Source organism: Balaenoptera acutorostrata, chromosome 17, assembly GCF_949987535.1.
Source record: "Balaenoptera acutorostrata chromosome 17, mBalAcu1.1, whole genome shotgun sequence".
NCBI lineage: Eukaryota > Metazoa > Chordata > Mammalia > Artiodactyla > Balaenopteridae > Balaenoptera > Balaenoptera acutorostrata.
The window spans coordinates 79,818,401-79,845,675 of NC_080080.1; the positions used below are offsets into that span (position 1 = coordinate 79,818,401).

The following is a 27,275-nucleotide window of genomic DNA, read 5'->3' on the forward strand; positions in this document are numbered from 1 at the left end:
CATTAGCTGTACTAACCATGATGTTTAACTCACACCCACACGCATATGCACACACAGACACAGGCAAACACAGACTTACATCTTCCTGCGCAGACAGTTCACAGTCATAACCCCTACAGGGAGACCTGCTCTGGTTTGGGTGTGTGGGGACTGTTTTGCCCACTGCTTTCACATAGAAGTGTTGCTGTCAAGAAATTTTTATTCCTAGGTCTATCCCCCATTCCTTATTTCAGGAATTTCTCTCTCTTGTTTATTAGATACCAGGTTTGGAAGAGGTTTGGTAAGACTGAGACATTTTTAGTCTTGGGGTGAGTCCCGTAGTGCAGCGCTGCTTCGGGTGTGGTCTGCACGTCAGTGCAGTTCTGTCAGCTGTCGGTTAGCCGCTTGCGAGGGATAAGTACAGAAAGTGAGAGCAAGCATTTAGAAACTTACAGTAATTTGACGTGTCTGTCAAATTTAATAATATAAGATTTCCAATTCTTTGAAATTTGAGATTTGTCTTATGCTCATCTTATGGTCTGTCACGGTGAATGTAGCATGTGTACTTGAAAAGAATGCATGTTTTGCAGATGTATCACGGTCTATAAATGTCAGTTAAATCAGGGTGGTTCATCGTATCGTTTGAATCATCTCTGTACTGATTCTGTTGTTTAGTGGTTCTATCAATGATCAATTGCTAAGAGAGAGAGTTGTTAAAATTTCCAGCTGTTAGTGTGGATTTGTCTGTTTCTCCTTTCAGTTCTGCCAGTTATTGTTTCATGTATTTTGAAGCTCTTTTTTTTTTAACTTTTTAAAAAAAATTTATTTATATTTATTTATTTTTGGCTGCGTTGGGTCTTCGTTGCTGCGCGCGGGCTTTCTCTAGTTGTGGTGAGCGGGGGCTACTCCTCATCGTGGTGCGCGGGCTTCTCATTGTGGTGGCTTCTCTTGTTGCGGAACATGGTCTCTAGGTGCGTGGGCTTCAGTAGTTGTGGCACGCGGGCTCAGTAGTTGTGGCTCGCGGGCTCTAGAGCGCAGGCTCAGTAGTCGTGGCGCACGGGCTTAGTTGCTCCGTGGCATGTGGGATCTTCCCGGGCCAGGGCTCGAACCCGTGTCCCCTGCATTGGCAGGTGGATTCTTAACCACTGTGCCACCAGGGAAGTCCCAATGCTCTTGGTCTTGATACCTACTTTATTTGAAATTAATATAGACATGCCAGCTTTCTTCCACTTATGGTTTTCCATCTTTTAGTTTCAACCTATCTGTGTCTTATATTTAAAATTTGTCTCTTTGAGACAACATATACTTGGGTCTTGAATTTTTATCTGTTCTAATAATCTCTGCCTCTTAATTGGAGTGTTTAGTTCACTGACATTTAGAGTAATTATTGGTATGGTTGGATTTAGATCTGCCATTTTATTATTTTCTTCTGTTTGTTTCATCTGTTTTTTGTTCTGTCTTCCATTCCTGCCTTCTCTTATGTTAACTGAGTTCTTTTTAGAATTTCAGTTTAATTTTTCTATTGGCTTTTTAACTGTTCTGCTTTGTAGTATTTTATTTCTTATAGGTTGTTTTGGTGTCACAATATTTATCCTTAACCTTTTCCATTATACTTGAAGTTAATATTACATTCTCACCAGTAGTGCACAAGTGTTCTCTTTTCTCCACAATCTGGACAACACTGGCTGTCTTTTGTTTTTTGATAATAGCTGTCCTAACAAGTGCAAAGTGATATTTAATTGTGGTTTTGACTTGAATTTCCCTCATGATCAGTGATGTTGAGCACTGTTTCATGATCTGTTGGCCATCTTTATGTCTTCTTTGGGAGAGTGTCTATACAGATCCTCTGCCCATTTTTTAATTGGCTTGTGCTTTTTTGTTGTTGTTGCTAGTGAGTTAAATGAGTTCTTTATACATTTTCGATATTGCCCTCCTATCAGATATATGGTTTGCAAATGTTTTCTCCCATATTGTAGGATGCCTTTTCATTTTGCTTTTTTTGTTTCTTTGGCTGTGTGGAAGCTTTTTAGTTTGATATAGTCCCAGTTGTTGATTTTTACTTTTGCTGTGCTTTTGGTGTCATATCCAAAAAATCATTCCCAAGGCTAATGTCAAGGAGATTTTCCCCTGTGTTTTCTTCTATGAGTCTGACAGTTTCCGGTCTTATGTTTAAGTCTTTAATCCCTTTTGAGTTAGTTTTTGTGACTGGTATAAAGATACGGGTCCAATTTCATTTTTTTGCATGTGGTTATCCAGTTTCCCTGATGACATTATTGAAGAGCCTATGCTTTCCGCAATAGGTTTTCTTGGCTCCCTTGTCAAATATTAGTTGACTGAATATGTACGGGCTTATTTCTGGGCTCTCGATTCTGTTCCATTGGACTATGTGTCTGTTTTAAGCCATTACCATACTGTTTTGATCATTGTAGCCTTGTAGTTTAGTTTGAAATCAGTAAGTGTGATTTCTCCGGCTTTATTCTTCTTTCTCAGGATTGCTTTGGATATTTGGAGTCTTTTATATTTCTATACAAGTTTTAGGATTGTTTTTCCTATTTCTGTGAAAATTGGAATTTTGTTAGGGATCGATCTCACTAATTTCCATATGCTAAGCTAAATCTCTCTCTGCATTTATTTAACATAATTATTAGAAATATAACTTCCTTGGGCTTCCCTGGTGGCGCAGTGGTTGAGAATCTGCCTGCCAATGCAGGGGACACGGGTTCGAGCCCTGGTCTGGGAAGATCCCACATGCCGCGGAGCGACTGAGCCCGTGAGCCACAATTACTGAGCCTGCGCGTCTGGAGCCTGTGCTCCGCAACAAGAGAGGCCGCGAAAGTGAGAGGCCCGCGCACCGCGATGAAGAGTGGTCTCCACTTGCCGCAACTGGAGAAAGCCCTCGCACAGAAACGAAGGCCCAACACAGCCATAAATAAATAAATAAATAAAATATTAAAAAAAAAAAAAAAAAAAAAAAGAAATATAACTTCCTTGCAAAAATAAAGAAATTTAAAATTTTGGTACAGTTGATTTAGAATTGTTATTCCAGGATTTTTTTGAGTGTGGGAGATTTGACAGGCCTTCTTTACCAACTTTGTGAAGGTGGCTTTCTTGAGAGCTTGTTTGTCCTTGTTCTAGACCTCAGCATGAGCATGGTGTTTGCTCTGAAATATTGGTTAATTCAGTGAACAGTTTATCTTCAGAATTACTTAGATTCCTTTGCTGATTTCGTAAGTACTCTTAAAAATCGCAGAAGAAAGCTGAGGAATTTGCTTGAATGTCACAAAACTTTTCTGATAATTACTGAAGCAAGAGTTTTTTTAATTGCCGTCCTTTGTGCACTTATGGGTTGATTGGATGGAGAAAAAGGTCAGTGACTGGGAACTAGAGAGATACTAGAGGAAACAGTCTTTCTTAGCATCCTAAGGGCTCCATGTGGCCAAGAAATGGAGTGTTCATGGTGGTGACCTCAAGAGCAGGGCTGTGAGGAAGGATGGTGATGGACCTCATTGTAAATGTGTTCAGTGTTCTGAGGCTTGTCTAGGTCAATAATTTAAAATGTTTAGTAAGCCAGTAAGTAAGGAAGGAATCAGAAGGATGCTCCTGATATGGGGCAGATGCTTAGGAAAGAAGTCAGGATTTGTGATCCAGTCATCCACTTAAGGTGATAGTTAACCTGAGAACAGGAAGAGGAGAGAGGATGTGAAAGCAGGTGCAGAGAACATCACATAACAAACTATATCATTTCTTGTCGTGTCTTTGTCTAACCCAGAACTTCTTAGAAAAATCAACTGAAAGAGAAACTCGCCAAGAGTATGCTCTGGCTATGATTCAGTGCAAAGTTCTGAAACAGTTGGAGAACTTGGAACAGCAGAAGTACGACGACGAAGATATCAGTGAAGATATAAAATTTCTCTTGGAGAAACTTGGTGAGAGTGTCCAGGATCTTAGGTATGTTATTCTTTTTAATTCTCACAGGCTGGGTATATTGGGCCTTGTTTGACTTGCCTCATATTTTAAGGAAATTTAAATTTGTTACGAACTATAAACTCAAAAGATTGCACTAAAACATCATGTCTTCTATTGAAAATTGAGGGGTTTGGAAACACTGGCTCATCATCATGGCAACCATTGGTCAGAGCTGTGTGTTATTTCTCCTCTTTAGGGTAGATCCCCAGTGTTCTCTGTTGTCTAAAATCTGACCTGGTGTTCTACCACGGGTTGTGGGTGCCACCCTTTGAGAATCTCCCCCTGGTTTAAAATCTTTTTTAAGCAGCAGTCATTGTTAATTTGTGGAGGAGGGTTGCTCAGATATGGAAAGAGTATTTTTTCCTGCTTTTTTGAAGTCCCTATTGGTTTTATTTATTTTTTATATTAAAAATTATGCAAGTGATGTACATGCAGTAAAGAAAAAAAAATCCCTTTTTTTATACAGTACAGAATACAGTACAGTACAGAATACAGAATACAGTACAGTACAGAATACAATACAGTACAGAAGAGGCAACACGCCAGTCCCCCCATCTTCCCCACCTACTTCCCCCTGCCTCTCTGGTTTCTTGTGTTCATTCCCAAAAAAACCTAGCCCCCCTCCCCCTAGCATGCATGCATGTGCGTGCGCACACATGCGTGCACACACACACACACAGACACACAGACACACACAAATAGGGTTCTACGTATTCTTCTGGTCCTGGTTCTTTTTTGTTTAATAATAGCTCGATGATTTTTCCCATTAACCCATGCATTCTTTGTTTTTGAACTATTGATAGATTTTAAAAAGAGAGCTACTCACTAGAAATAGATGGGGTTTGGGCGCCAGGATGACTCCAGTCTGAATTGTTGGGCCACTTTGTCCGCGTGTGGCCTTGAGCAAGCCTCTTGACATTTTAAAGTCTCAATTTTCCTTTTGGTAAAATAGTGATAAAAATTCTAACCTTGTAGGATTTTCCATGAGGTGTCCAGCAAGTGCCTTTAGTATAGTATGTGTTCCACAAATGTATTTACCAGGTAATTCAGTGCAGCCCATAAGCTCAAGGCCCAAAAGCTTTTATAGAGATGGGAGCTGTCACCCATATCAGTGGTTTGTATGGAGTTTTGTGGAGGAAGGTGGATGATTTTTGTCTTTTAATAATTTCAGATATGAATAAGTTGTTTGTAATATAATAGGCCAGCAATAGGCTTGCAATTTATACAAATTCTATTTTATTATGTTTATTTTAAAAAATTATCATTAGTTCTTCTGTAATAATGATTTGAGATCCTTTTAAAAAAATAAATAAGATTAGTGATAGCTTTCTAAATTATTTAATCCATGCTAGCCAATTGTTATTATTTACTGATTTTTCATGTTGAATTTGGTAATTTGAAAAATATTGCTGTTTATCTAAAGCTAACAGGGTGATGGGAGCAGTTGAAATAGATTTGTCTCTTTATGTTGTTACAGGTTTAGCATATTAACTTAAACAATATTAGGTTACGTCTTATATTAAGTAGCCTTTCATTAAATTACTACTTTATTTAGCAGGTTACTCTGATCAACTTAACCAGTGAATCTTTGTTATACTGAATTATCAATCAGTATTAAATGGCTACTTCTTTTTGAAAATTTTACTTGAAAGAAAGTACAAGCATGTCTTGTCACTTTGTTCACTGGCTAACCACATTAAAACAGTTTTATATTATGAAGATTTGAATAATTGTTGCTTGATACATAGTGAATAATTTTTGAATTAAAGTGCATTTTAGTTTGTTACATGTACAGAGGTTTTTGTTTTTAATTAATCTGTAGTGGGCTAATTCAGTTAATGAATTACCTCTGCATTGTTGGTAGTCACGTTTAAAAATATTGTACTGAGGTGTGTGTTTTTATTTTTGTAACGCAGTATCATGGTTTGTCATTTAAAGTATGATAGAATATACTATTTTATTTTGTGTTAAAGTAATATACTTTTACATAAATTTATGTTTATGTATCTAGTGGTCTGGCAAATACAGTGTTTTAAGAGGCATGGTAGAAACAATGCTAGATTATCAGATATTTAATTTATTTATTTTTATTTATTTATTTATTTATTTATTTATTTATTTATTTATTTATTTTTGGCTGCGTTAGGTCCTCGTTGCTGCGCACGGGCTTTCGCTCGTTGTGGCGAGTGGGGGCTACTCTTCGTTGCTGTGTGTGGGCTTCTCACTGCGGTGGCTTCTCTTGTTGCAGAGCACAGGCTCTAGGCGTGTGGGTTTCAGTAGTTGTGGCATGCAGGCTCAGTAGTTGTGGCTCTTGGGCTCTAGAGCACAGGCTCAGTAGTTGTGGCGCATGAGCTTAGTTGCTCTGTGGCATGTCGGGTCTTCCCAAACCAGGGCTTGAACCCGTGTCCCCTGCATTGGCAGGCGGATTCTTAACCACTGTGCCACCAGGGAAGTCCCCATCAGATATTTTAGTGATGTACATACATTTATGTGTATATTAAGGTTAGAATTTTGAAAACAAGTGCTCCTTTTAATATCTCATGGTGAACATTCAAATTTGACAGGAGTACTGGACCTTAGTACTCTGAATAAGTTTCACATGATTTATTGAAGATTAAGCCATTTAAACTTGTTTAGAGGTAATTTTTTTTTTTTTTAGAGGTAATTTTTGAATGTACAAAGGATGATCAGTCTTTTTAGTTAAATAATTAGTGAAGATGTTTTATTTTTTTAATTTTGGAGTATCTATCTCTCAGATTCTTATAAACTTTGAATTCTTTTTACAGCTCATTTGATGAATATAGTTCAGAACTTAAATCTGGAAGATTGGAATGGAGTCCTGTGCACAAATCTGAGAAATTTTGGAGAGAAAATGCTGTGAGGTTAAATGAGAAGAATTATGAGCTCTTGAAGTAAGTTTTAAATTCCAGTTTACACTCTGAATAAACCCCCATCCTTCCACATACTCGTGGACACATTTTTGTCCCTCTTAAAATTTTTAGATATTCCATGGTTTTAATTTCTATTTTCTTGCTTACTCATGTGGTTGAATACCTTTTCGTGTGCTTATTGGCCATTTGGATATCTTTTTTCCCAGGAGAAGTGCCTGTTCAAGTTTTTGTTTTTGTGGGAATTCTGTAGGTTTCTTGGTCATATGTATTCATCACAGCTCTTCTTCTACCACGTCAAATGCCACTAACTCTTTACTTTTGATGTAGCTCAGTTTATTATTTATGGCTAGTGCTTTCTTGTGTCTGGTTAAGAAGTTTTTGCCTACCCAAGGTCTTGAAGATATACTTCCGTTTTATCTGCTAGCAGCTTTATCGTTTAACCTCTCACATTAAGATTTCCATTCCGTGTGGAATTGGTTTTTGGGTAAGGTGTATAAGGTAGGTCAAGATTTGTTTTTTTCATTACATGGATATATAATTGAACTAGCAACATTTATTGAAAATAACATTTCCCCCACTGCTTTGCACGGTTCCCTTTGTTATAATAAAGATGAGCTAATATGTGCAAGTGTCTTTCTTTCTTTTTTGCTGAGATATAAGCCACATACCACACAATTCACCCATTTAAAGTGTATAAATCAGTATATTCACGAGGATGTGTAACCATCGACACAGGCAATTATAGAGCATTTCCCATCACTTCAAAAAGAAACCCTGTGTCCTTTAGCTGTCACTTCTCTGTCCAACCATCCCCTCAGCCCCAAGCTTTTACTTTCTGTCTCTATGGATTTGCCTATTAGGAAAATTTCATGTAAATGGAATCATATAATATTTGTTCTTTTGTGACCAGCTTCTTTCATTTACCATAAGGTGTTCAAGGTTCGTTCATGTTGTAGCATTTAGCAGTACTTTGTTCCTTTTTATGGTCATATAATATTCCATCATAAGGATATATTACATTTTATTTATCCACTCATCAGGTGATGGGCATTTGGGTTATTATGAAAAATGCTGGTAATAAACATTTGTGTACAGGTTTTTATGTGGACATACGTTTTTATTTCTCTTCCTTGGGTAGACACCTATGAATAGAATTGCTGAATCATATGGTAACTCTGTTTAACCATTTCAGGAACTACTCAACTATTTTCCAAAGTGGCTGCACAATTTCATATTCCCACCAGCAGTGTATGAGGATTCTGATTTCTCCATCTCCATGTCAGCACTTACTATTGTCTGACTTCTTGATTCTAGCCATTTTAGTGAGTGTGAAGTGATATCTCATCATGGTTTTGATTTGTATTTCCTTGATGGCTAACAAGTCAGGCATCTTTTCATGTCTTTATTGGCCATTTTATATCTTTGGAGAAATGTCCGTTCAGATTCTTAGTTCATTTTTTAAATGCGTTGTCTTTTTAGTATTTAGTTTTAAGAGTTTTTTTAATATATTTTGGATGTAAATCCCTGATCAGACAATATACTTTGCAAATGTTATCTCCCATTTTTGGGTTATCTTCTCAGTTTTTGGATAGAATTACTACATATATACCTTACTATAACTGTTAAAATTAATAGACTTTAATTTTTAGAATAATTTTAGGTTTACAGAAAAATTGAAGGGAGTACAGAGAGTACTCATGTACCCTCTCTTCCCCCACCAGGCACAGTTTCCCCTATTTTTAACGTCTTGCCTAAGTGTGGCACGTTTGTTAATTGATGAACCAATATTTATACATTATTTTAACTGAAGTCCATAGTTTACGTTCAGGGTCATGGCTTTCTGTTGTACAGTTCCTGCTGTGTCACAGTATCACACAGAATAGTTTCACTGCCCTAAGAACTCCCTATGTTTTCCCTTCTTCCCTTTCCCTGATACTGTGGGAATTGTGGGTGGTGGACGTTGTGAATCTGAAAGTGACCTGTTAATGTGTGTATAAAGGTTTGAAAGCTGCTAACTTACGTGCAGTAAATCATGTGTAGTGTATTGTGTGTAGCAGTGAAACCTGTAGAAAATACAGTTATATTTGTAAGTGTCTATTTTCAGGAAAGTATCGGCATTATACCTTTGCTCTGTTGTGCTCTAGAAAAGAATTAGAAATCAATCTATCTTTGGATTAAATTTATTTCAGAATTTTGACCAAACTTCTGGAGGTGTCCGATGACCCACAAGTCTTAGCTGTTGCTGCCCATGACGTTGGCGAGTACGTTCGGCATTACCCGCGAGGCAAGCGGTAAGTGAGGAGCCTTGGTTTCATCGGGGTGTCCTGAGATGTTCAGCATAGGGGTCCTAGTTCATATACTCCTGTAAAGTAGACTCGTTCAGCCGAGGAGCTGATGGAGTGAGCGGAATCAAGATGACCATAGTACTGGGAATCACGATAAATGATAAACCTAATTAAAGATGGGAAGTATGAAAACATAAGCACACGTGTATAATACTGTTGTGCAGTAGCCAACAGAGATCACACCAGAAATTTCATGTTCAGGGTTTTCTTTGGTTTATATGATTTAATTCAAAAGCCATTTTGTTAGCACTGGTGATTTTTAAATTATTATTTGTAGTTACATTGTTATTGACCTGAGTAGGTTCCAAGTATAAAAGGAAATATAACACATGTAAGAAAAGTCACAGTAGATATATAGTAATGGAAGGATGTGTTTCCAAGTACTGAAGAGTGAGGAATTCCCTCTGGGAGGAGACAGGTAAGGCTTTGCAGAGGAGGTGAGGCTGGCTTAGTAATGTGAAATCACTTAGGTACGCTAACAGTGAAAGGACAGGAGTTGAGGGAGAAAGCATTAAATGAGACTGAGGCTGTTGTATGCTGTTTGGAGAAGCTTGTTACATACCTGGCACGTATCAAGCACTCATAAAGTTTGGGTATAATTATACTGCATTTTTTTTCTCAATTCAGTACGTTTTTTAAAAAAAGATGCTTTAAAAAATAAAATATAAAAAGGCATACAGATAAAGCCTCTCCCTCACCCCTGACCCCATGTGCTCATCTGCGAGGTTGTCTTAAAGCACCAGAAGCCCTACTGCACTAAGGTGCCACTTGTCACGGGCTGTGTGGTGGCGATGTCACTCCCCAGGCGGCACCAACCGCAGCTCCCACACTCCCAGGCTGGGGTTAAAGACGCTCGCCGGCTCCTTGCACGCCCCCGCTCCCCCCAAGAGGAGCAGAGGACCTCCTTCCATTCGTGAGGCAAATAACCATTTTCACTTCGCTTTTGTGTCTGTAGTAACTGGATTTTTCAGGGGGTTGAGGGGACAGTGACAGAAAGCAGTGCTGGTTGTCAGTCTTCCTGGTGTTCTTGACAACAGGAATTTTCTCATTTGTTTCACTGCCCAGCAGGTCATGTGGCATGTTCCATCATTACAGGAAGGGGCAGATATCTTAACAAATCACGTCTTTTTCAGGAAATTAACATGGCTCCTACGGGGTGCTTTTTAACCTCATGTTCTCTGCTGTCTGCATCTGAGCCCGTATCTGGTTCACAGCATGGCCACTGCTGGGCTTAATATTGATCTGATATTACTTCAGACATAAGGTGGTATTCAGTATACTGGTTTTTAAGCAAGCCACAAATACTGGTGATAAAGAAGTTAATACTCAACTGCCTAGAACACTGTCATCTAGATTACTGCAACAGTCCAGGTTGATGATATTTGCCCAGACTAGAAAATGAGAATAACAATTGGATTTATCATTAGGGATTCAAGAGAAAATATATAAAAACTTTAAATCTGTGATTTGGAGAAAATGATATTTAAAAAAAGACACGTGTGTTGGTTTACTTACCTGTATGGTAACTTTTCTTTGTAAAACCACTGGGCAGTTCGGAGTTGGGGCTTTCTGCTAACAGCTTGCATTTGAAAGTAGCGGCAGCGTCTTCACCACGTGGCTTCTGGCCCCCAGGGTCATCGAGCAGCTCGGCGGGAAGCAGCTGGTGATGAACCACATGCACCACGAGGACCAGCAGGTGCGCTACAACGCCCTCCTGGCCGTGCAGAAGCTCATGGTGCACAACTGGTAGGTGCTGCCCGCCCCCCGCTGCCCTGTTGGGCCTCGCGTCCCCGTCCAGAAGTTCTTGTGGAAAGGCTCCGATGAGTGGTGGCTTTTAACAGCAGTGATTTTGATTAATACCTAGAACTACATTTTAGCCGTTCAGAGCAGTGATGTGATAATTTAGAAAAAACAGCTGCATTAATGTTCTGAAGAAATGTATATTCAAAGTACTAGTATCAGAAACAACTCCAGAAGTAACTAAAAGGACCATTACGACAGGTGAATACGTTTTTTGAGAGTTGAATGGAATTCAGCTGGACTATTGATTAGAGACGCTACAATTTTGCAGGGTTTAACTGTTCGGCGTACGGTTAACCTGAATGGATTTTTACCAGTTCACATGAAAACAGTAAAAGCTGATTGATCAGTTAAGATTCAGCTCTCACATTTCATCTGTTACAGCCTTTTGCTTTTGAAATAGTAGCCAGAATCATATTTTTTCTCTTGCTTTTATTTTTTAAATCAAAATGATTGACCTTTTTGTACTCAAAACAAGATAAATTAGAGTGACTGCTTAGATACAATGGTGAGCCATCTGTGTCTGTGAGCGGACAACCCTGGACTCGGCCGTGGCTGTTCTAGCAGTAGGTTGGCTGTTCCGCGCTCTTCTGAGCTCAGATGCCTCTCTATTCCCCACCCTTGGGAAAGATGCGCTAACTGACGGTGATGCTACTGATAGTTCCAATGGGAAAGATGCGCTAACTGACGGTGATGCTACTGATAGTTCCAATGGGAAAGATGCGCTAACTGACGGTGATGCTACTGATAGTTCCAATGGGAAAGATGCGCTAACTGACGGTGATGCTACTGATAGTTCCAATGGGAAAGATGCGCTAACTGACGGTGATGCTACTGATAGTTCCAATGGGAAAGATGCGCTAACTGACGGTGATGCTACTGATAGTTCCAATGGGAAAGATGCGCTAACTGACGGTGATGCTACTGATAGTTCCAATGGGAAAGATGCGCTAACTGACGGTGATGCTACTGATAGTTCCAAAGGGCAGATTAACGGCACATCCAGATGCTTACGTGTGAAAGGTGCAGGCAGATACAGGATAGGAGAGGGTCCAGGATTGCCGCCGTGACATCATGTATTAAATATTAGGATCCTGCCGCTTACGCACTTTTCTCGTGAATGCTGACGTTTATGCCTTCTTCCAGCAGCTGCTCTCTGAGCACTTAATTTGTACCCTGTTACCCTAGGCTCCAGGCGACAGATGTGATGGAAGTGGGTGATGAGAGGTGGCCTTTCTGAGTAGTCCCAGCAGCCAGGCTGAGACAGTGATGGAAAGGAACCAGTCACCCACCGCCAGTGTTGGGGGTTGGATTTCAGGTGGAGGGAACGGGAGGGGAAAGGACCAGGAAGCAGGCGGGAGCTTGGCTCCTTTCAGAGCAGCGCCTGGAGCCCTGTTTGGATGTGACAGCTGGGGGCCGGGAGGCGGCGCTAATGGCAGCTGGTGGGTCGCGGCCGGGGACGCGGCTCAGCGTGCCGCATGGCGCCCCGTCCCCACCGCAGACAGCCGCCCGCCGCGCTGGGGCTCAGAGCGGAAGCTGAAGGAGCGGCTGAGGCCAGCATGAAGGGAGGCGGGCGCGGCGAGGTGGCCGCCATCTGATCGCCGAGGGTCTGCTGGGTCCTTCTGCTGGATGAGTTGAAAGCCATGATTAAGGGTTTAACAGGGGAGTGACAGGATTTGATTTGTATTTTGAAAGGTCTCACAGGCTCCTCTGCGGAGAGTGGATGGTTGGGGGCGAGTCTGGCAGCAGGAAGACCGTTTCCGTAGATTCTCGTTGTGGCCGTGGGGAGGGATGGCTCGTGCCGTGGACTAGAATGGTGACAGTTGGTACCAAGCGGTAGATGGATTGGGGATCGATTTCAGAGCTGGTGCTCGCGGCGCTCGATGGACTGAAAGTGTTTTTACTCTTTTCATATCGTCTGTGCAAGAAGAATGGGATCAAGGCAGAGGGCACTCAGAAATGGTTTTTTATCTACTATTTAGCAGAGGAAAATCTTCCAAGTCTGTCAGGAAACTAGAGAATACTCCACTGGATTCCCTCCTCCTTTTACTTTACCCTGAGCCACATTTTTCAACGTAAATTAATTATTTAGTAATTTTCTCTCTCTTGGTTTGTTTCTGTTTCTTTCATGAAGTTCGTTTACAGAATGTTGGCATTTAATAGAGTTGGAGGCTGTTGCAGTCAGTGAGCTTGTATTTGACAGATATTTTCCTGAAGTTTCCATTAAATACAGTTTTATTTTCCCCTTTTGTTGAAAGTAGGGCTGTTGAAGCATAATTCTTATTTTGTTAATAAAAAACAACTTCATTTTAATAGTTCTTTCTCTTGAAGAATTTATTGTTAGTTTTTTTTTTTTAATTAATTAATTTATTTATTTTTGGCTGCCTTGGGTCTTCGTTGCTGCGTGCAGGCTTTCTCTAGTTGCGGCGAGCAGGGGCTACTCTTTGTTGCGGTGCGCGGGCTTCTCATTGCAGTGGCTTCTCTTGTTGCAGAGCACGGGCTCTAGGTGCGCGGGCTTCAGTAGCTGTGGCACGTGGGCTCAGTAGTTGTGGCTTGCAGGCTCAGTAGCTGTGGCTCGTGGGCTCAGTAGTTGTGGCTTGCAGGCTCAGTAGTCGTGGCACATGGGCTTAGTTGCTCCGTGACATGTGGCATCTTCCCGGACCAGGGCTCGAACCCACGTCCCCTGCATTGGCAGGCGGATTCTTAACCACTGCGCCACCAGGGAAGCCCCCCCCCCCTTTTTTTTCTGTAATGTATATTTCTAATGTGGAAAAAGCTGGGTGTGGAATAGGATGTTGACTGGGAATTTTCCCTTTGCCGGTGGAGAAAATTTTTTGGTTAAGAATTTTTATTGTGCAAATGATCATGCATTAAAGATGAAACATTTAAAATTTGAAAACTTTTCCTTGAATTTAGGAATCTGATTTGGTCTCAGTAAATTTTTTGATGTACGATTACAAAAGGAAAAGTAAATTGTCTTTATAGCCAGAAACTGGTTTATTTGCTCTTTGTCATTGACTAGCTGATGAGAGAATATCCTTTTCCCCCCTTCTCTCTAATTATGTGCCAAGCTATTTTAGCTTTAATGTTTTAGTTATGATAAATCCCCTTTAATGGAGAAGCTTAGTGTCAGCATTTTCCTATACTTTATTTAAAAAAGGAATTTTCATATAAAGATGAGAATTCACATGTGACCTGTATCTTTCGTTGTGACATACGCATTTCTCTGGCACTTTGTGCCAGAGAATGAAAATTGCTCAAGTAATAGCAATTTATTTCAACATCAGATCAGTGTGAGACCAAATAGAATGCCATTGGAAAGTCAATCTTCAGCAGAGTTATCCCCAAATGTAAAAGGATTTTGAATCAGTATCTTTATGCACGTAACCAAGTTGCCTTCAGTAAATCATGCTGGTAAAGTCTGCCTTTCTACTTTCCTGAAATAGAGGCTTTTTAACCTAAACCATGGTACTGGTGTCTGAAAGATGTTTCACACTAAATAAAACCTGAAAACACAGTTGACTTGGTTTCCTCTCAACATTTTGTTTGTTTTGATTTAATTAAAACAAAATTTTAGAAAGGGTATATTTTAGTACAACACGGTGAAATAAATTAGTTGAAAATAGTGAAAATACAACCATGGGTAAAAGTAGAATAAAAGTCTGTCTGAATGGCAGCAGCAACTTTTCCTGACAGTTTTGCACGTTTTCTCTGTTGTTGTTTTGCTCTGAGGCCCTCCCTGGCTGTTTCCAGATTTCCAGCACACTCTTGATTTTTTTACTTTTTTCTACCATAAATGATTTTTAGATTTTTGGCATTGCATTATTACCAGTTTCTGTTGATTAGACTAAATCGTAATTTTGGATATCGTAAAGTTAACATTTCTTTTTTTTTTTTTTTTTTATTATTATTTATTTTATTTTATTTATTTATGGCTGTGTTGGGTCTTCATTTCTGTGCGAGGGCTTTCTCTAGTTGTGGCAAGCGGGGACCACTCTTCATCGCCGTGTGCGGGTCCCTCACTATCGCGGCCTCTCGTTGCGGAGCACAGGCTCCAGACACACAGGCTCAGCAATTGTGGCTCACGGGCCCAGTTGCTCCGTGGCATGTGGGATCTTCCCAGACCAGGGCTCGAACCCGTGTCCCCTGCATTGGCAGGCAGATTCTCAACCACTGCGCCACCAGGGAAGCCCAACATTTCTTTTTTACTGAGGAGAATTTTTTTTTTGGTTTTAAGTTAAAAATTACATATTAAGTATAAATTGGATACTCACAATATCATGGAACTGGGTCTTGATTTAGACTCTGCTCTAGGGAGTTAAATATTACTTTTCTTGATAATGTAGAGAAGGATTTATCCCTGGTTTATAGAACATGGAGTATAGAGTTATATATCATGTGAAAATGCTACTTAATTCTTTTTCACGATTTTATGACTGATTGCAGAATTATTTCCGTGAACTGCAGGACTTAGAGTAGCCAGTGTTTCTCCCTTCCACTTAACACCTGTGTTTACGTGGAATGACGCGTGGGTTACGTGTAACCCTGACTGATGTGGGTGGGGCATGGGGGGCTGAATGGAGTTGCTGGGGTGTGTGGTGGGCACACACTGGGGTCTCCTCAGTTCAGAGGGCCTCGAGCGGGTCAGTCCTAGCCACAGCTCTGCTAAGTGGCATGTGCAGGCTCTGATCTTCCCGTCCCCATGTGCAGTTCCTGGTATGTCCCTTGTTCTTTTGAGCAGGGCTGGATTTTTATATTCTTAAATTTGGCAAAATATGTAAACAGTGACAGCTTACTTTAGAGAACTTTTATATAGACCCTCAGTTTATACATTATAATTTAACATCATAAAATGTCATCATTTTTCTCCTACCGAATGATTTTAAATGTCATCAGCCTCTAATTCAGAAGCAGCAATATGTGCATATGGACAGCTTAGGACCTCAGGAAAGAAACACTGAATTTTGTAGGTAGAGGATCTCCTGTAGTATTTTCTCTTTGTTTCTAGCTTCTTTTTCAACCTATTTTCAAGCAGAATAATAAGTTATAAGAGTGTCACCCTCTCTAGGTTTTTCACGTGTAGGTAAATAGAGAGGAACGCAGCAAGCCGAGGGTGTGGGTGATACTACTTTATTCTCGGATCTTTACATCTGCTTAGGATATTTTAGTTGTTCTGTAAGTAGTACATAGCCATAAATGCAGTGATTAAAACAGTTACTTATGAACAGAATTGAAGGAAAAAAACCCTTATGTAAGTTTTAACTTTTTAGCATTAATAATCATGTTACCAAAACATTGCATGTGATTTTAAATAAACATATGACATTTCTGGGTTTAACATTTTCCAAAACTAATTTAGAAAATTGTGGTCTCTCTTTGGGTACCTGGAGTTTTCCACATTATTCTTATGATATTTTTAGTGGAGGAATTCTCATGTAAGAATCTTACATTCTAAATATAATTAAAGAAAAAGGAGTGTATAATAAGTGCTAAACATGGACTTTGCTTATTGCATACTATCTTCTTAAGAGTCCTTCTAACAGCACAGACATTTCTCCCACACAGCACATTAACCAGATTTGCACGTAGTGTGGTCATTTAGGGGCGTACTCTGCATTGTACAGATCGCTTTTTGTTGTAACTACTTGCTGATCTGGAACCAGCATTTAAAATGAAAAGGAGGGACTTCTGGTTTCCGGTTATGCATGTAAGGAGTTTGGAAGTTGCCACTACATCTGAACAACAAGTAAATAGCTGAACAGACTGAAAGAATCAACAATCCTTCTTGGATCCATAGGGGAGAAGGTAGGGCGAGACTGGAGAGGCAGGTGAATACAGGGAGTTGTGGCTTACCTGAGCAGGACTCACACGTGGAGCCCAGCGGGGGACCAGTGCCTGGCAGGAGAGCTGCACTGTGCTTGCTGAATTGCAGGAGGCTCAGTGTGCACAAGTCTGAGGATTAAAAACTCCAGGGGAGCCAGTCATGGGGGGCCCCCACCATATGGGGTGATTTCTCTCCAGAAGCCAGACCAGGTTTCCACAAGAAATATCTGAGAAAAATTCCCTTGGCCTTCTGGCAGGGGGAGGGGAAAGGAACCATTTTGATATAGTTCTAACTATTGTTCCATTCTAACAAGGCCTGCACTCAGGGGAAACTAGTTAACCAGAGCCCAGCCTGCTGGGGTGTCATCAGAGTCTGACTGACCTGGGGAAGGGAAATAACCAACTCTAGCTGGCTCTAATCATCCTGTCCCACCCAAAGGGGTAGAAAAAAACCCTGAGGAACACTCATGAAGTTCACAATCCCAAGGCCCAGGTTCAAGAAAGACTGAGACCCAATCAAAGGACTCCAGAAAGCTTCCTCTCCTTCACCTCACCGCCAGGTTACAGAAGGTTCATTTACAGCAGTTTCTTTTACCTAGCACACCATGTCCAGCTATCAAGAAAATAGTACAAGGCATACCAAAAAGCAAAAAAAAAAAAAAAAAAAAGAAGAAGAGACATAGTAAGCATCAGAACCAGCCATGGCAGTAATGTTGGAAGATCAGACTGGGAACTTTAAACAACTAGGATTAATATGCTGAGGACTCTAGTGGATAAAGTAGGCAGCAAGCAAGAACAGATGGGCAAGTTAAGCAGAGAGACAGAAATCCTAAGAAAGAACCAAAAAGAAATGTTAGAGCTCAAAAACACTGTAAAAGAAATGAAGAATGCCTTTGATGGACTTATTAGTTAGACTGGACACGGCTGAGGAAAGACTCTCTGAGCTTGAGGATATATCAATAGAAACCTCCAAAACTGAAAAGCAAAGAGAACAAAGACTAAAATAATGGAACAGAATATCCAAGGACTATGGGACAACTACAAAAGAGGTAAAATACATCTGGTGGGAATATCAGAAAAAGAAAGAGAGAAAGGAACAGAAGAAATACTTGAAACAGTAATGACTGAGGATTTCCCAAGTTAATGTCAGACACCAAACCACAGATCCAGAAAGCTCAGAGAACACCAAGCAGGATAAAAACTAAAAAAAAACTACACCTGAACATGCAATTTTCAAATTACAGAAAATCGAAGGTGAAAAAAAAAAAAATCCTGAAAGAAGCCAGGGGGAAAAAACACCTTACCTATAGAGGAACAAAGATAAGAATTACATCCGACTTCTCAGAAACCATGTCAGCAAAAAGAGAGTGGAGTGAAATATTTAACATGTTGAGAGAAGAAACTCACCAAATTCTGGACCCTGTGAAGTTATCCTTCAAAAGTGAAGGAGGAATAAAGATTTCCTCAGATAAACAAAAATTGAGGGAGTTTGTTGCCAGTAGACCTGCCATACAGGGAATATGAAAAAAAGTTCTTTAGAGAGAAGGAAAATAATATAGGTCAGAAACTCAGATCTATGTAAAGAAAGGAAGAGCATCAAAGAAGGAACAACTGAAGGTAAAATAAAAACTTTTATTTTTCTTATTCCTAACTAATATAACATAGAAGTTTGTTCAAACAACTAATAGCAACAATATCCTTGAGTATGTACGCTTATATGTATTTTACACACATTGCTTACGTATGTTTATATATAAGTGAAATAAGTGGCAGCAATGATTCAAGGGATGAGAGGAAGGAATTAAGATTATTTGGTTATTACAAGCTACTCACACTATCCATGAAGTGGTATAGTGCTATTTGAAAATATACATGGATTAATTGTAAATTAATATATTGCAAACTCTAGGGCAGTCACTAAAAAAAGTAAAAAAAGAAATATAACTGACATGCTGAGTAAGAAAGGAGAGAAAATAGAATCATATAAAATGCTGAATTAAAACCACAAAAGGCAGAAAAAGAGTGGAAGACCAAAATAGGAGCAAAAAAACAAGGGCAACAAATAGGAAACAGAAATGAATATGGTAGATATTAATCCAGCTGTATCAGTAATCACTCTGAATGTCAATGGTCTAACTGCACCAAGCAAAAGATAGGTCATCAGAGCAGATCAAAAAGCATGACCCAACTACATGTAGCCTATAAGAAACCCACTTTAAATATAAAGACACATATAGATTAGAAGTAAATGAAAGGAGAAAAATATATCATGCTAACACTAATCAAAAGAAAGCAGAAGTAGCTATATTGCTTTCAGAGAAAGCAGACTTATAAGTAAGGAAAGTTTATCAGGGATAAGAAAGGTCATTCTGGGGCTTCCCTGGTGGCGCAGTGGTTGAGAGTCTGCCTGCCGATGCAGGGAACACGGGTTCGAGCCCTGGTCTGGGAGGATCCCACGTGCCGCAGAGCAACTGGGCCCGTGAGCCACAATTGCTGAGCCTGCGCGTCTGGAGCCTGTGCTCCACAGCAGGAGAGGCCACGATAGTGAGAGGCCCGCGCACCGTGATGAAGAGTGGCCCCTGCTTGCCACAACTAGAGAAAGCCCTCGCACAGAAACGAAGACCCAACACAGCCATAAATAAATAAATAAATAAAAATAAATTTAAAAGCTTTAAAAAAAAAAAGAAAGAAAGGTCATTCTGCAAAGATAAAGGGGTTAGTTCTCCAAAAGGACATTATAATTCTTAACATGTATATGCCTAACAACAGAGCATCAAACTATGTGGGGCAAAAACTGATAGAACTGTAAGGAGAAATAGATGAATTCTATCATAGTTGAAGATTTCAACACCCCCCTTTCAGAAATGGACAGATCCTGCAGGCAGAAAATCAATAAGGACGCAGTTAAGTCAACAACACTATCAATCAACTGAATAGAATTGACATCTATAGACTACCTCATCCAATACCAGCAGAATACACATTTCTCTCAAGTCCACATGGAACATTCACCAAGACAGACCACATTCTGGGCCATAAAACTCACCTTAACAAATTTTAAAAAATAGGAATCATGCAGTGTCAGCTGTCAGACCACAGTGGAATTAAAGTAGAAATCAATAACAGGAAGATAACTGGAAAATCCCCAAATATGTGGGGATTAAACAACACACTTCTAAATAACACATAGGTCAAAGAAGAAATCTCAAGAGAAATATAAACATATTTTGAACTAAGTGAAAATGAAAATACAGCTTTTCAAAATTTGTGAGATGCAGTGCAAGCAGTGCTTAGAGGGAAATTTATAGCACCGAATGCATATATTAGAAAAGAAGAAAGTTCAAAAGTTAGTAATCTAAGTTTCCAGCTTAGGAAATGAGAAGAAAAAAGCAAATTAAATCAAAGTAAGCAGAAGAAAAGAAATAAGAACAAAAAAACAAGGAAACTGAAAATAGGAGATTTGTAGAGAAAATCAAGGAAACCAAAAGCTGGTTTTTTGAAAAAATTAATGATACTGATAAGCCTATAGCCAGACTAATGAAGGAAAAAAGAGAAGACACAAATTAACTAGTGTCAGAAATGAAAAAGGGAACATCACTACAGATCCCATGGAAAGTAGAAGGATAATAAGGGAATACTATGATCCCCTCTCACAACTCCTTTGTACTGGAAGTTCTAGCTAATGCATTAAGACAAGAAAAGAAAATAATGGTATACAGATTGGGAAGGAGGACATAAAACTGCCTTTGCTTGCAGATGACATGATCATGTACATAGAAAATCCTAAAGATTTGATAAAAACAAACAAACAAACAAATGTCCTGGAACTAATAAGCAATTACAGCAAGGTTGTAGGATATGAGGTTAATACAGAAAAGTCAATCACTTTCCTATATACCAGCAATGAACAGGTGGAATGTGAAATTAAAAACACAATACCATTTACATTAGCACTTCCCCAAAATGAAATATTTAGGTATAAATTCAACAAAATATGTATAAGATCTACATGAGGAAAACTGTTAAACTCTGTGAATGAAATCACGGAAGAACTAAGTAAATGGAGAGAGATTCCATGTTCATGGATAGGAAGATTCAATACTGTCAAGATGTTAGTTCTCAACTTGATCTATTGATATAAATTTAATGCAATCCCAATCAAAATCCCAGCAAGTTATTTTTTTGGACATCGACAAACTGATACTAAAGTTTGCATGGAGAAGCAAAAGACGCAGCATAGCCAACACAGTATTGAAGGAGAAGAACAAAGTTGGAAAACTGACACCACCTGACTTGAAGACTTATTATAAAGCTAAGTAATCAAGATAGTATGGGTATGGGTGAAAGAGTAGACAAATAGATCAATGGAACAGGACAGAGAGCCCAGAAATAGGGTCTCATAAATATAGTCAACTGATCTTTGCCAAAGGAGTAAAGGCAATACAATGGAGCAAAAGTAGTCTCTTCAACAAATGGTGCTGGAACAACTGGACATCCACAAAAACTAACTCAAAATGGATCATGAACCTAAATGTAAAACACAGAACTCCTAGAAGAAAACATAGGAGAAAATCCAGATGACCTTGGAGCACTGTGATTTTTACGTGGTTCGTGGCTTTACATAGGAAAATCGGTTCATAAAAACAAAATTTGCGGGCTTCCCTGGTGGCGCAGTGGTTGAGAGTCTGCCTGCCAATGCAGGGGACACGGGTTCGAGCCCTGGTCTGGGAAGATCCCACATGCCGCGGAGCAACTAGGCCCGTGAGCCACAGTTACTGAGACTGCGCGTCTGGAGCCTGTGCTCCGCAACAGGAGAGGCCGCGATAGTGAGAGGCCCGCGCACCGTGATGAGGAGTGGCCCCCGCTTGCCGCAAATAGAGGAAGCCCTCACACGGAAACGAAGATCCAACACAGCCATAAATAAATAAATAAATAAATAAAAATTAAAAAAAAAATTTGCTTTGTGTGTAATACTCAGAATCATGATAAAAGCTGGAGGAATAACTCAACTTTAAACTATATGACATCTGAGAGAAGGAGAAGGGGGTGCAGGGGGGGGACTTCAACGGGGAGAAGGCAGTTCACACAGAGGTGGCAAAGTGGATGTTTGGTGACAGATGCTTGCTGGGCCCGCAGGGACAGTGGGACACACAGAGGACTCTGGTCTCCCGGCCCTGTGTAGCTCCCCCCAGCGCCGACCCGTGTGCTTTGTAGATCTCCGGTGACAGTGCCCTTCCTGGACCAAGGCCTTTGTCTGAGTTCTTCAGGCAGTTAAGGGGCAGGTAAGAAGCGAACTTGCCAAGGCTTTTGTTTTTTAAAAAAATAATCAGCCTAAAATAATCCTCATGTTGAAGAAACACATACTGGGTGGCAAATTCTGTTCCCCTACAAAGTCATGGATGAAGATTAAAGAGAAGAAAATATTACACTTCTCAAATTTTGCTTCTTAGGTAGTAGAAGCAAAGAATTAATGTCCAGCTCCTGTAGATTGCTGGTACAAATCGGATACCCTTTGGGTGAATTATGAGTTAAATTTTTATTGTATTGATCTTCGTGTTTAGCGAGACTGACTCAGTACTCAGATTAACTCACTTAAGTAGCTCTTCTGGAGTCCTGTTAGAGACACATTGTCATCCTCTGAAGAAAAGTCCATAGTCGCTTTTCTCTTGCCTGACAGTGATGTAACCTTAACCTGAAGAAATTATTCACACCTGTTATTATTTCCTACTCTAAAGATAGGCACAATGTCTGCTTTCTGCACCTTTCTGGCCTCCTTTTGGAGGCCTGGCAGCCTCACAGTAGAGAGAGGAATGGACCTGAGCCCCGGCCCGTGCACCTGCCCGCTTTGCTCCTGAGCAGGTGATTGCAGCTTTCCCTCCCCTGTCGATGGAGATGAGAATGCCCACTCCCAGGACGCTGCAGAGGTGAGAGGATAAGGGTGGGCACCCCTGTACTCAGGTTTCCACGGTGGCCGGTACCAAAGTGCAGACATAGCCGCCTTTCTGTGTTCCCAGCCCCAGGCCCCTGGTGTCCGGACTGCCCCGTGCCTGGGGTCACACAGGACTCAGAGGCAGCTTGGGTGAATCTCGGGAATGTTTTAATTGACCACATTTGATGTCGGGGCAGCAAACCACAACCCTTTACAAGACGAACCCAGGAGCAGATTTTCTCCAAAGCTTCGCTCAGGCTGGGTCCTCTCTCTGTAGGACAGGATCTTTTTCAGTTGCGCCTCGGTTCGGCTCCCTCTGAATTTAACAACCCACATGCCATAGCAAACAACAATTTCAGGAAAGCCTGAGGAGGAATTTGATTCTTCTGTCCGCGGGTCCCATCTGGGCTCTTCTCCCAGTAGACTTGGTATCCTGTGACCTACCTCAAGTAGGGCTCACAGAGTTCCATCTGGGATTCTTGATGTGCGGGTTTTTAGTTGAACCCTTTACATCTATGTGTGTTCTTGTCCTTCGCTTAAATCCTAGCTTGCATAAACCCTACTTAGCAGACAAGGAAAGGGGGCCCTGGTTTTTGTACTCCCCGAGCAGTAAGGTTGTGAGGAGGGGAATGCCCCGTGGCCACCTTGTATGCAGGGAGAAAATGAGAGTGTAGTGGGTGGAGCATTATTATCTATCTGTAATAAAGACCTTTGACCAGGAAAACAAGAGCAGAAGACATTGGGGAGGAAGCTATGGCTGGGCGTGTTTTTATTTTTTTGATTTTTGTTTTTAAATTTTTTTTTTTTTAATGTGGACCATTTTTAAAGTCTTTATTGAATTTGTTACAGTACTGCTTCTGTTTTATGTTTTGGTTTTTTTGGCCGAGAGGCATGTGGGATCTTAGCTCCCCGACCAGGGATCGAACCCACGCCCCCTGCAGTGGAGGGCGGTGTCTTAACCACTGGACCTCCAGGGAATCCCCGAGTGTGTTTTTAAATTCTCTGTGGGAACAACTCTTCTTCCCTCTGTTTTCATCCTCCTGCTGTGACCCTACTTCAGCAACGCCTCCTGTGTGAGGAAATCAGGTACCTTCCCCACATCCCGGTATTCACTGTTGTCCCCTGAGTATTAGTTGGGTCCTGGTACGGGAGATGAACCACAGCCCCAAGGGACTAGACCCACCTGGTGGTTCACGGCGTGAGCTCCGGGCAACTTTGCCAGGCTCTGGAATGTAAACCCGGTCCCTATTCCAAAATTCAAGCTTTTCCCTTTTAACAGGAGGGAATCTTTTAAATATTCTTAAAAGATCTCTTTTTTTCTGGTCCTTATTAGGTAGTTCAAAAACAAAAGTTTAGGCAAATCCTTCATAGGAAAATAGGGAAAAGATTGTTTTCTGTCCTGGGATCAACGGTGGTATCTGTATGCAATTTAGAGCGAAGTATACACAGACCATTCGAATAATTTTCTGAAGTAGAATGTCACCTGAAACGTTTGGAGACCACTGCTCTAAGCCACAGTTGCCCATCTGTAAAATGAGAATACTGCTTCTCGGCTCTCATGATTGTTCTGTGGGTTCAGTAGGACCATCTTGGTGAAGGTTTCAGACTCTGCCAGTGCAGAGTAAGTGCTGCGTAACTAGTAGCTCTGATTAAGTGTCGTGATTCTGGATGTTATTTTCAGTGATTGTTTTCATGTGCTCTTGGATAAATCCTTAGAGATAAACACTTGTACTTTCTAACGTCAGGAAATTTGTTTCTTATGTATCGGGCCACTTACTTGGAATCCTCCGTACGTTGATTTTGAACTTGTTAGATTGCAGAAGTGGTGACAGCAGACACGACTCTCTAAACAGGAAAGCAGACGTTGCCAGTGATCGGATGCAGAATTACTTGTTTGTGTGTGTCATGCCTTGTTTGTCTGTGGTTCATGGAGTGTTTAAAATTCATACAGTACAGGTACTTTTGAAATTTGGACAAGATTAGTTTTCTGGGGCTATTTACTAGTTTTTAGATGTTAAAGTAAGCATAGACGACAGTGTATATTGTCCTTCAATTTTGAAAGAGATTCTTTGTTGTTTCAGTTCTAATCTCCCTTGCTATTTCCTTCCTGTGTTTCAGGGAATATCTTGGTAAACAGCTCCAGTCTGAGCAACCGCAGACTGCAGCTGCCCGGAGCTGAACGGGCGCTCAGCCTCGGGGTCTCCAGCCGCCCCTTCCCCCGGGGCAGAAGACCTGGAGTGTGAGTCGCAGTGATTAGGGTCGAGAGCAAACAATTTCTCATTTTACGTGTCATTTTCTTCTGTTGTGTAGCTTTCCCCAGTGCTGATTTCAATACGAGTGTTTGCCCATTACTTTGTATTAAAGTGGGTGCTTTCTGTATCTAAGGAAAAAATTACTGTTACATATACTGCTTGTAATTTCTGTATTTATTGTTCTCTGGGAATGCATATGGAATTATTAAAGGATTCTCACTCCAAATATGTTTTTGTCTTTCCTTGTTCCTGACTCGGCCTTTAACACAAATACCTCTTGTCCCAACCAAGTTGGGAGAATTGTATTTGCAAAAATAGTGAATGGTAAATAAATGTTTTGAAATTATATGTATCTCTGTCTTCCGTCCGTCCATCCATCCATCCACACATACACATTGCGGCAATCCTCTGCTAACATTCAGAGAACTTTAAAATGTTAAATTAACTCGACGTGCTGCTGTGGTCTAGAAGATTTGCTTATGGAGCACAGTGAGGAATTTTAGCTTTAGATTATTTTCATTGATTTCCTGTACTTTTATTCTTGGACTTTGGTACCTCAAGTCTATTTTCTTTTAATACGCTTTGGTTTAAATGTTGCCAGTAGACATTTTATCCCACCCCCAGCCCCACCCCTTATTCTGGAACGCCAGGCCTTCAGTGGGGCATCCACGGCCTGTACGTCCACCTCCCCCAGATCTGAGCCTTTTGTTTTTAATCTTATCGCCTGGTCTCTCTGAGTCTCATTTTTCATTCATTTTCATTTTATTTTCACTTTTCATTCCTAGCAGTTCTCTGAATGTTGAGTTGTTGAGTAAAGGTTGTAAGGCTAATAGACAGTTTATTTGATAAGTTTTTCTTCTACAGAAAGACACTCATAGGATCCATCTCCTGTTTAAGGATGAAAGATTGTCTCATTTTCAACGTAGAGATCTTGTGGGAAAAGTTAGTTGAAATGATGGTCGTCAGTGGGTTCATGTGACTCAGTGATTTTTCTTAGAGTTGACTTCCTATTTTCCAAGAAAATAGGTAGTCTGATCAAACCAATTTTTTCTTGACTGAAAGTTCTAACTTTTTAAAAGTGCTTAGACCTAGACATTTTTACTTCTTAAACATGGAAGAATACTAGCCAGTGGAATTACAGATTCTGCATTAGCAAAGGATCAGTTTTCATGTTAAGGTATTAATGGTTTGCAAAGTTATTAGGTTCTTAAGACACTCAATTTCTAGAAGTTCTGGTAACCAGAGACAGTGAAATCTTCTGAATTTCGTAAGAACACGTTGATTCTCTGATGTCATACTTTCTGATTTTAGTTTCATTTTGCATAGCCCTGTAGTTATAAAGTAGATAGTCATCCTGGTGGAAATCATTGGTGCTCTAATCCCCAAGAAGTGCTTTTGTACATGGGGAGCAATACTCCCATGCCCATGTTTTAATTATTATCCCAAATATTAAAATTAACTATCTCTAGGCACTTTTTTCCTTTTAAATCTTTACACTCAGCTTATAGAACTTACAACAGTTACAAAACAATCACTTTCATTTTTTTCTGTGCTTAATGTTTTTAACATTCAGTGATTAAATCCTCCTATAAATATAATGCCACTTACACTTTCAAGTAAACTGCAAACACTAACAGAGTGGAGTTCTAACTCTGACAAACAAAATCCAAGTAGGTAACCCTTTTTTTAAAAAAGGCCAGCTAATCATTTATTCTATCCATTGACAAGCTATAAACCATATTTGGGTACCCAAGTATCAAATTCCAAATCTGTTCTGAGAATCACCTCTTTTTTTCTTTTCCTTCCAGTTTTATTGAGATACAATTGACATGCAGCACTGTGTAAGTTTCACGTGTGCAGCATAATGATCTGACTTAACATGCATCATGGAATGATCATAGTAGGGTTAATGAACATCTATCATCTCGTATAGATACAAGATTAAAGAAACAAAAAATATTTCTTCCCTGTGATGAGAACCCTCAGGATTTACCCTCTTAACAACTTTCATATATAACATACAGCAGTGTTAGTTATATTTATCATATTGTGTATTATAGCCTAGTGCTTATTTATCTTATAACTGGAAGTTTGTACCTTTGACCACCTTCATCCAACCCCCCTCCTTCCACCCCCTACCTCTGGCGACCAGACATCTGATCTCTTTTTCTATGAGCTTGTTTGTTTGTTTTGAAGTACAATTGACCTACGACACTGTGTTAGTTTCTGTTACACAACATAGTGATTTGATATTTCCATACATTTCAAAGTGATCACCACAATAAGTCTA

The 27,275-nt window shown here is 40.2% G+C and overlaps 1 protein-coding gene across 3 annotated transcripts in view; it reads left to right on the forward strand.

The window, feature by feature from the left end:
- Window positions 1–25,333, forward strand: part of ATP6V1H (ATPase H+ transporting V1 subunit H) — a 64,377-nt gene extending 39,044 nt beyond the window's left edge. For all 3 annotated transcript variants that reach the window (XM_007168610.3, XM_007168609.3, XM_057532475.1), the window contains 5 exons: window positions 3,749–3,927; window positions 6,732–6,857; window positions 9,026–9,127; window positions 10,814–10,927; window positions 24,852–25,333. In XM_007168610.3, the coding sequence (XP_007168672.1) occupies window positions 3,749–3,927; window positions 6,732–6,857; window positions 9,026–9,127; window positions 10,814–10,927; window positions 24,852–24,912 (582 nt within the window). In that variant the 3' untranslated portion in view covers window positions 24,913–25,333. The remainder of the gene's footprint in view (window positions 1–3,748; window positions 3,928–6,731; window positions 6,858–9,025; window positions 9,128–10,813; window positions 10,928–24,851) is intronic.
- The last annotated feature ends 1,942 nt before the right edge of the window (window positions 25,334–27,275 follow it).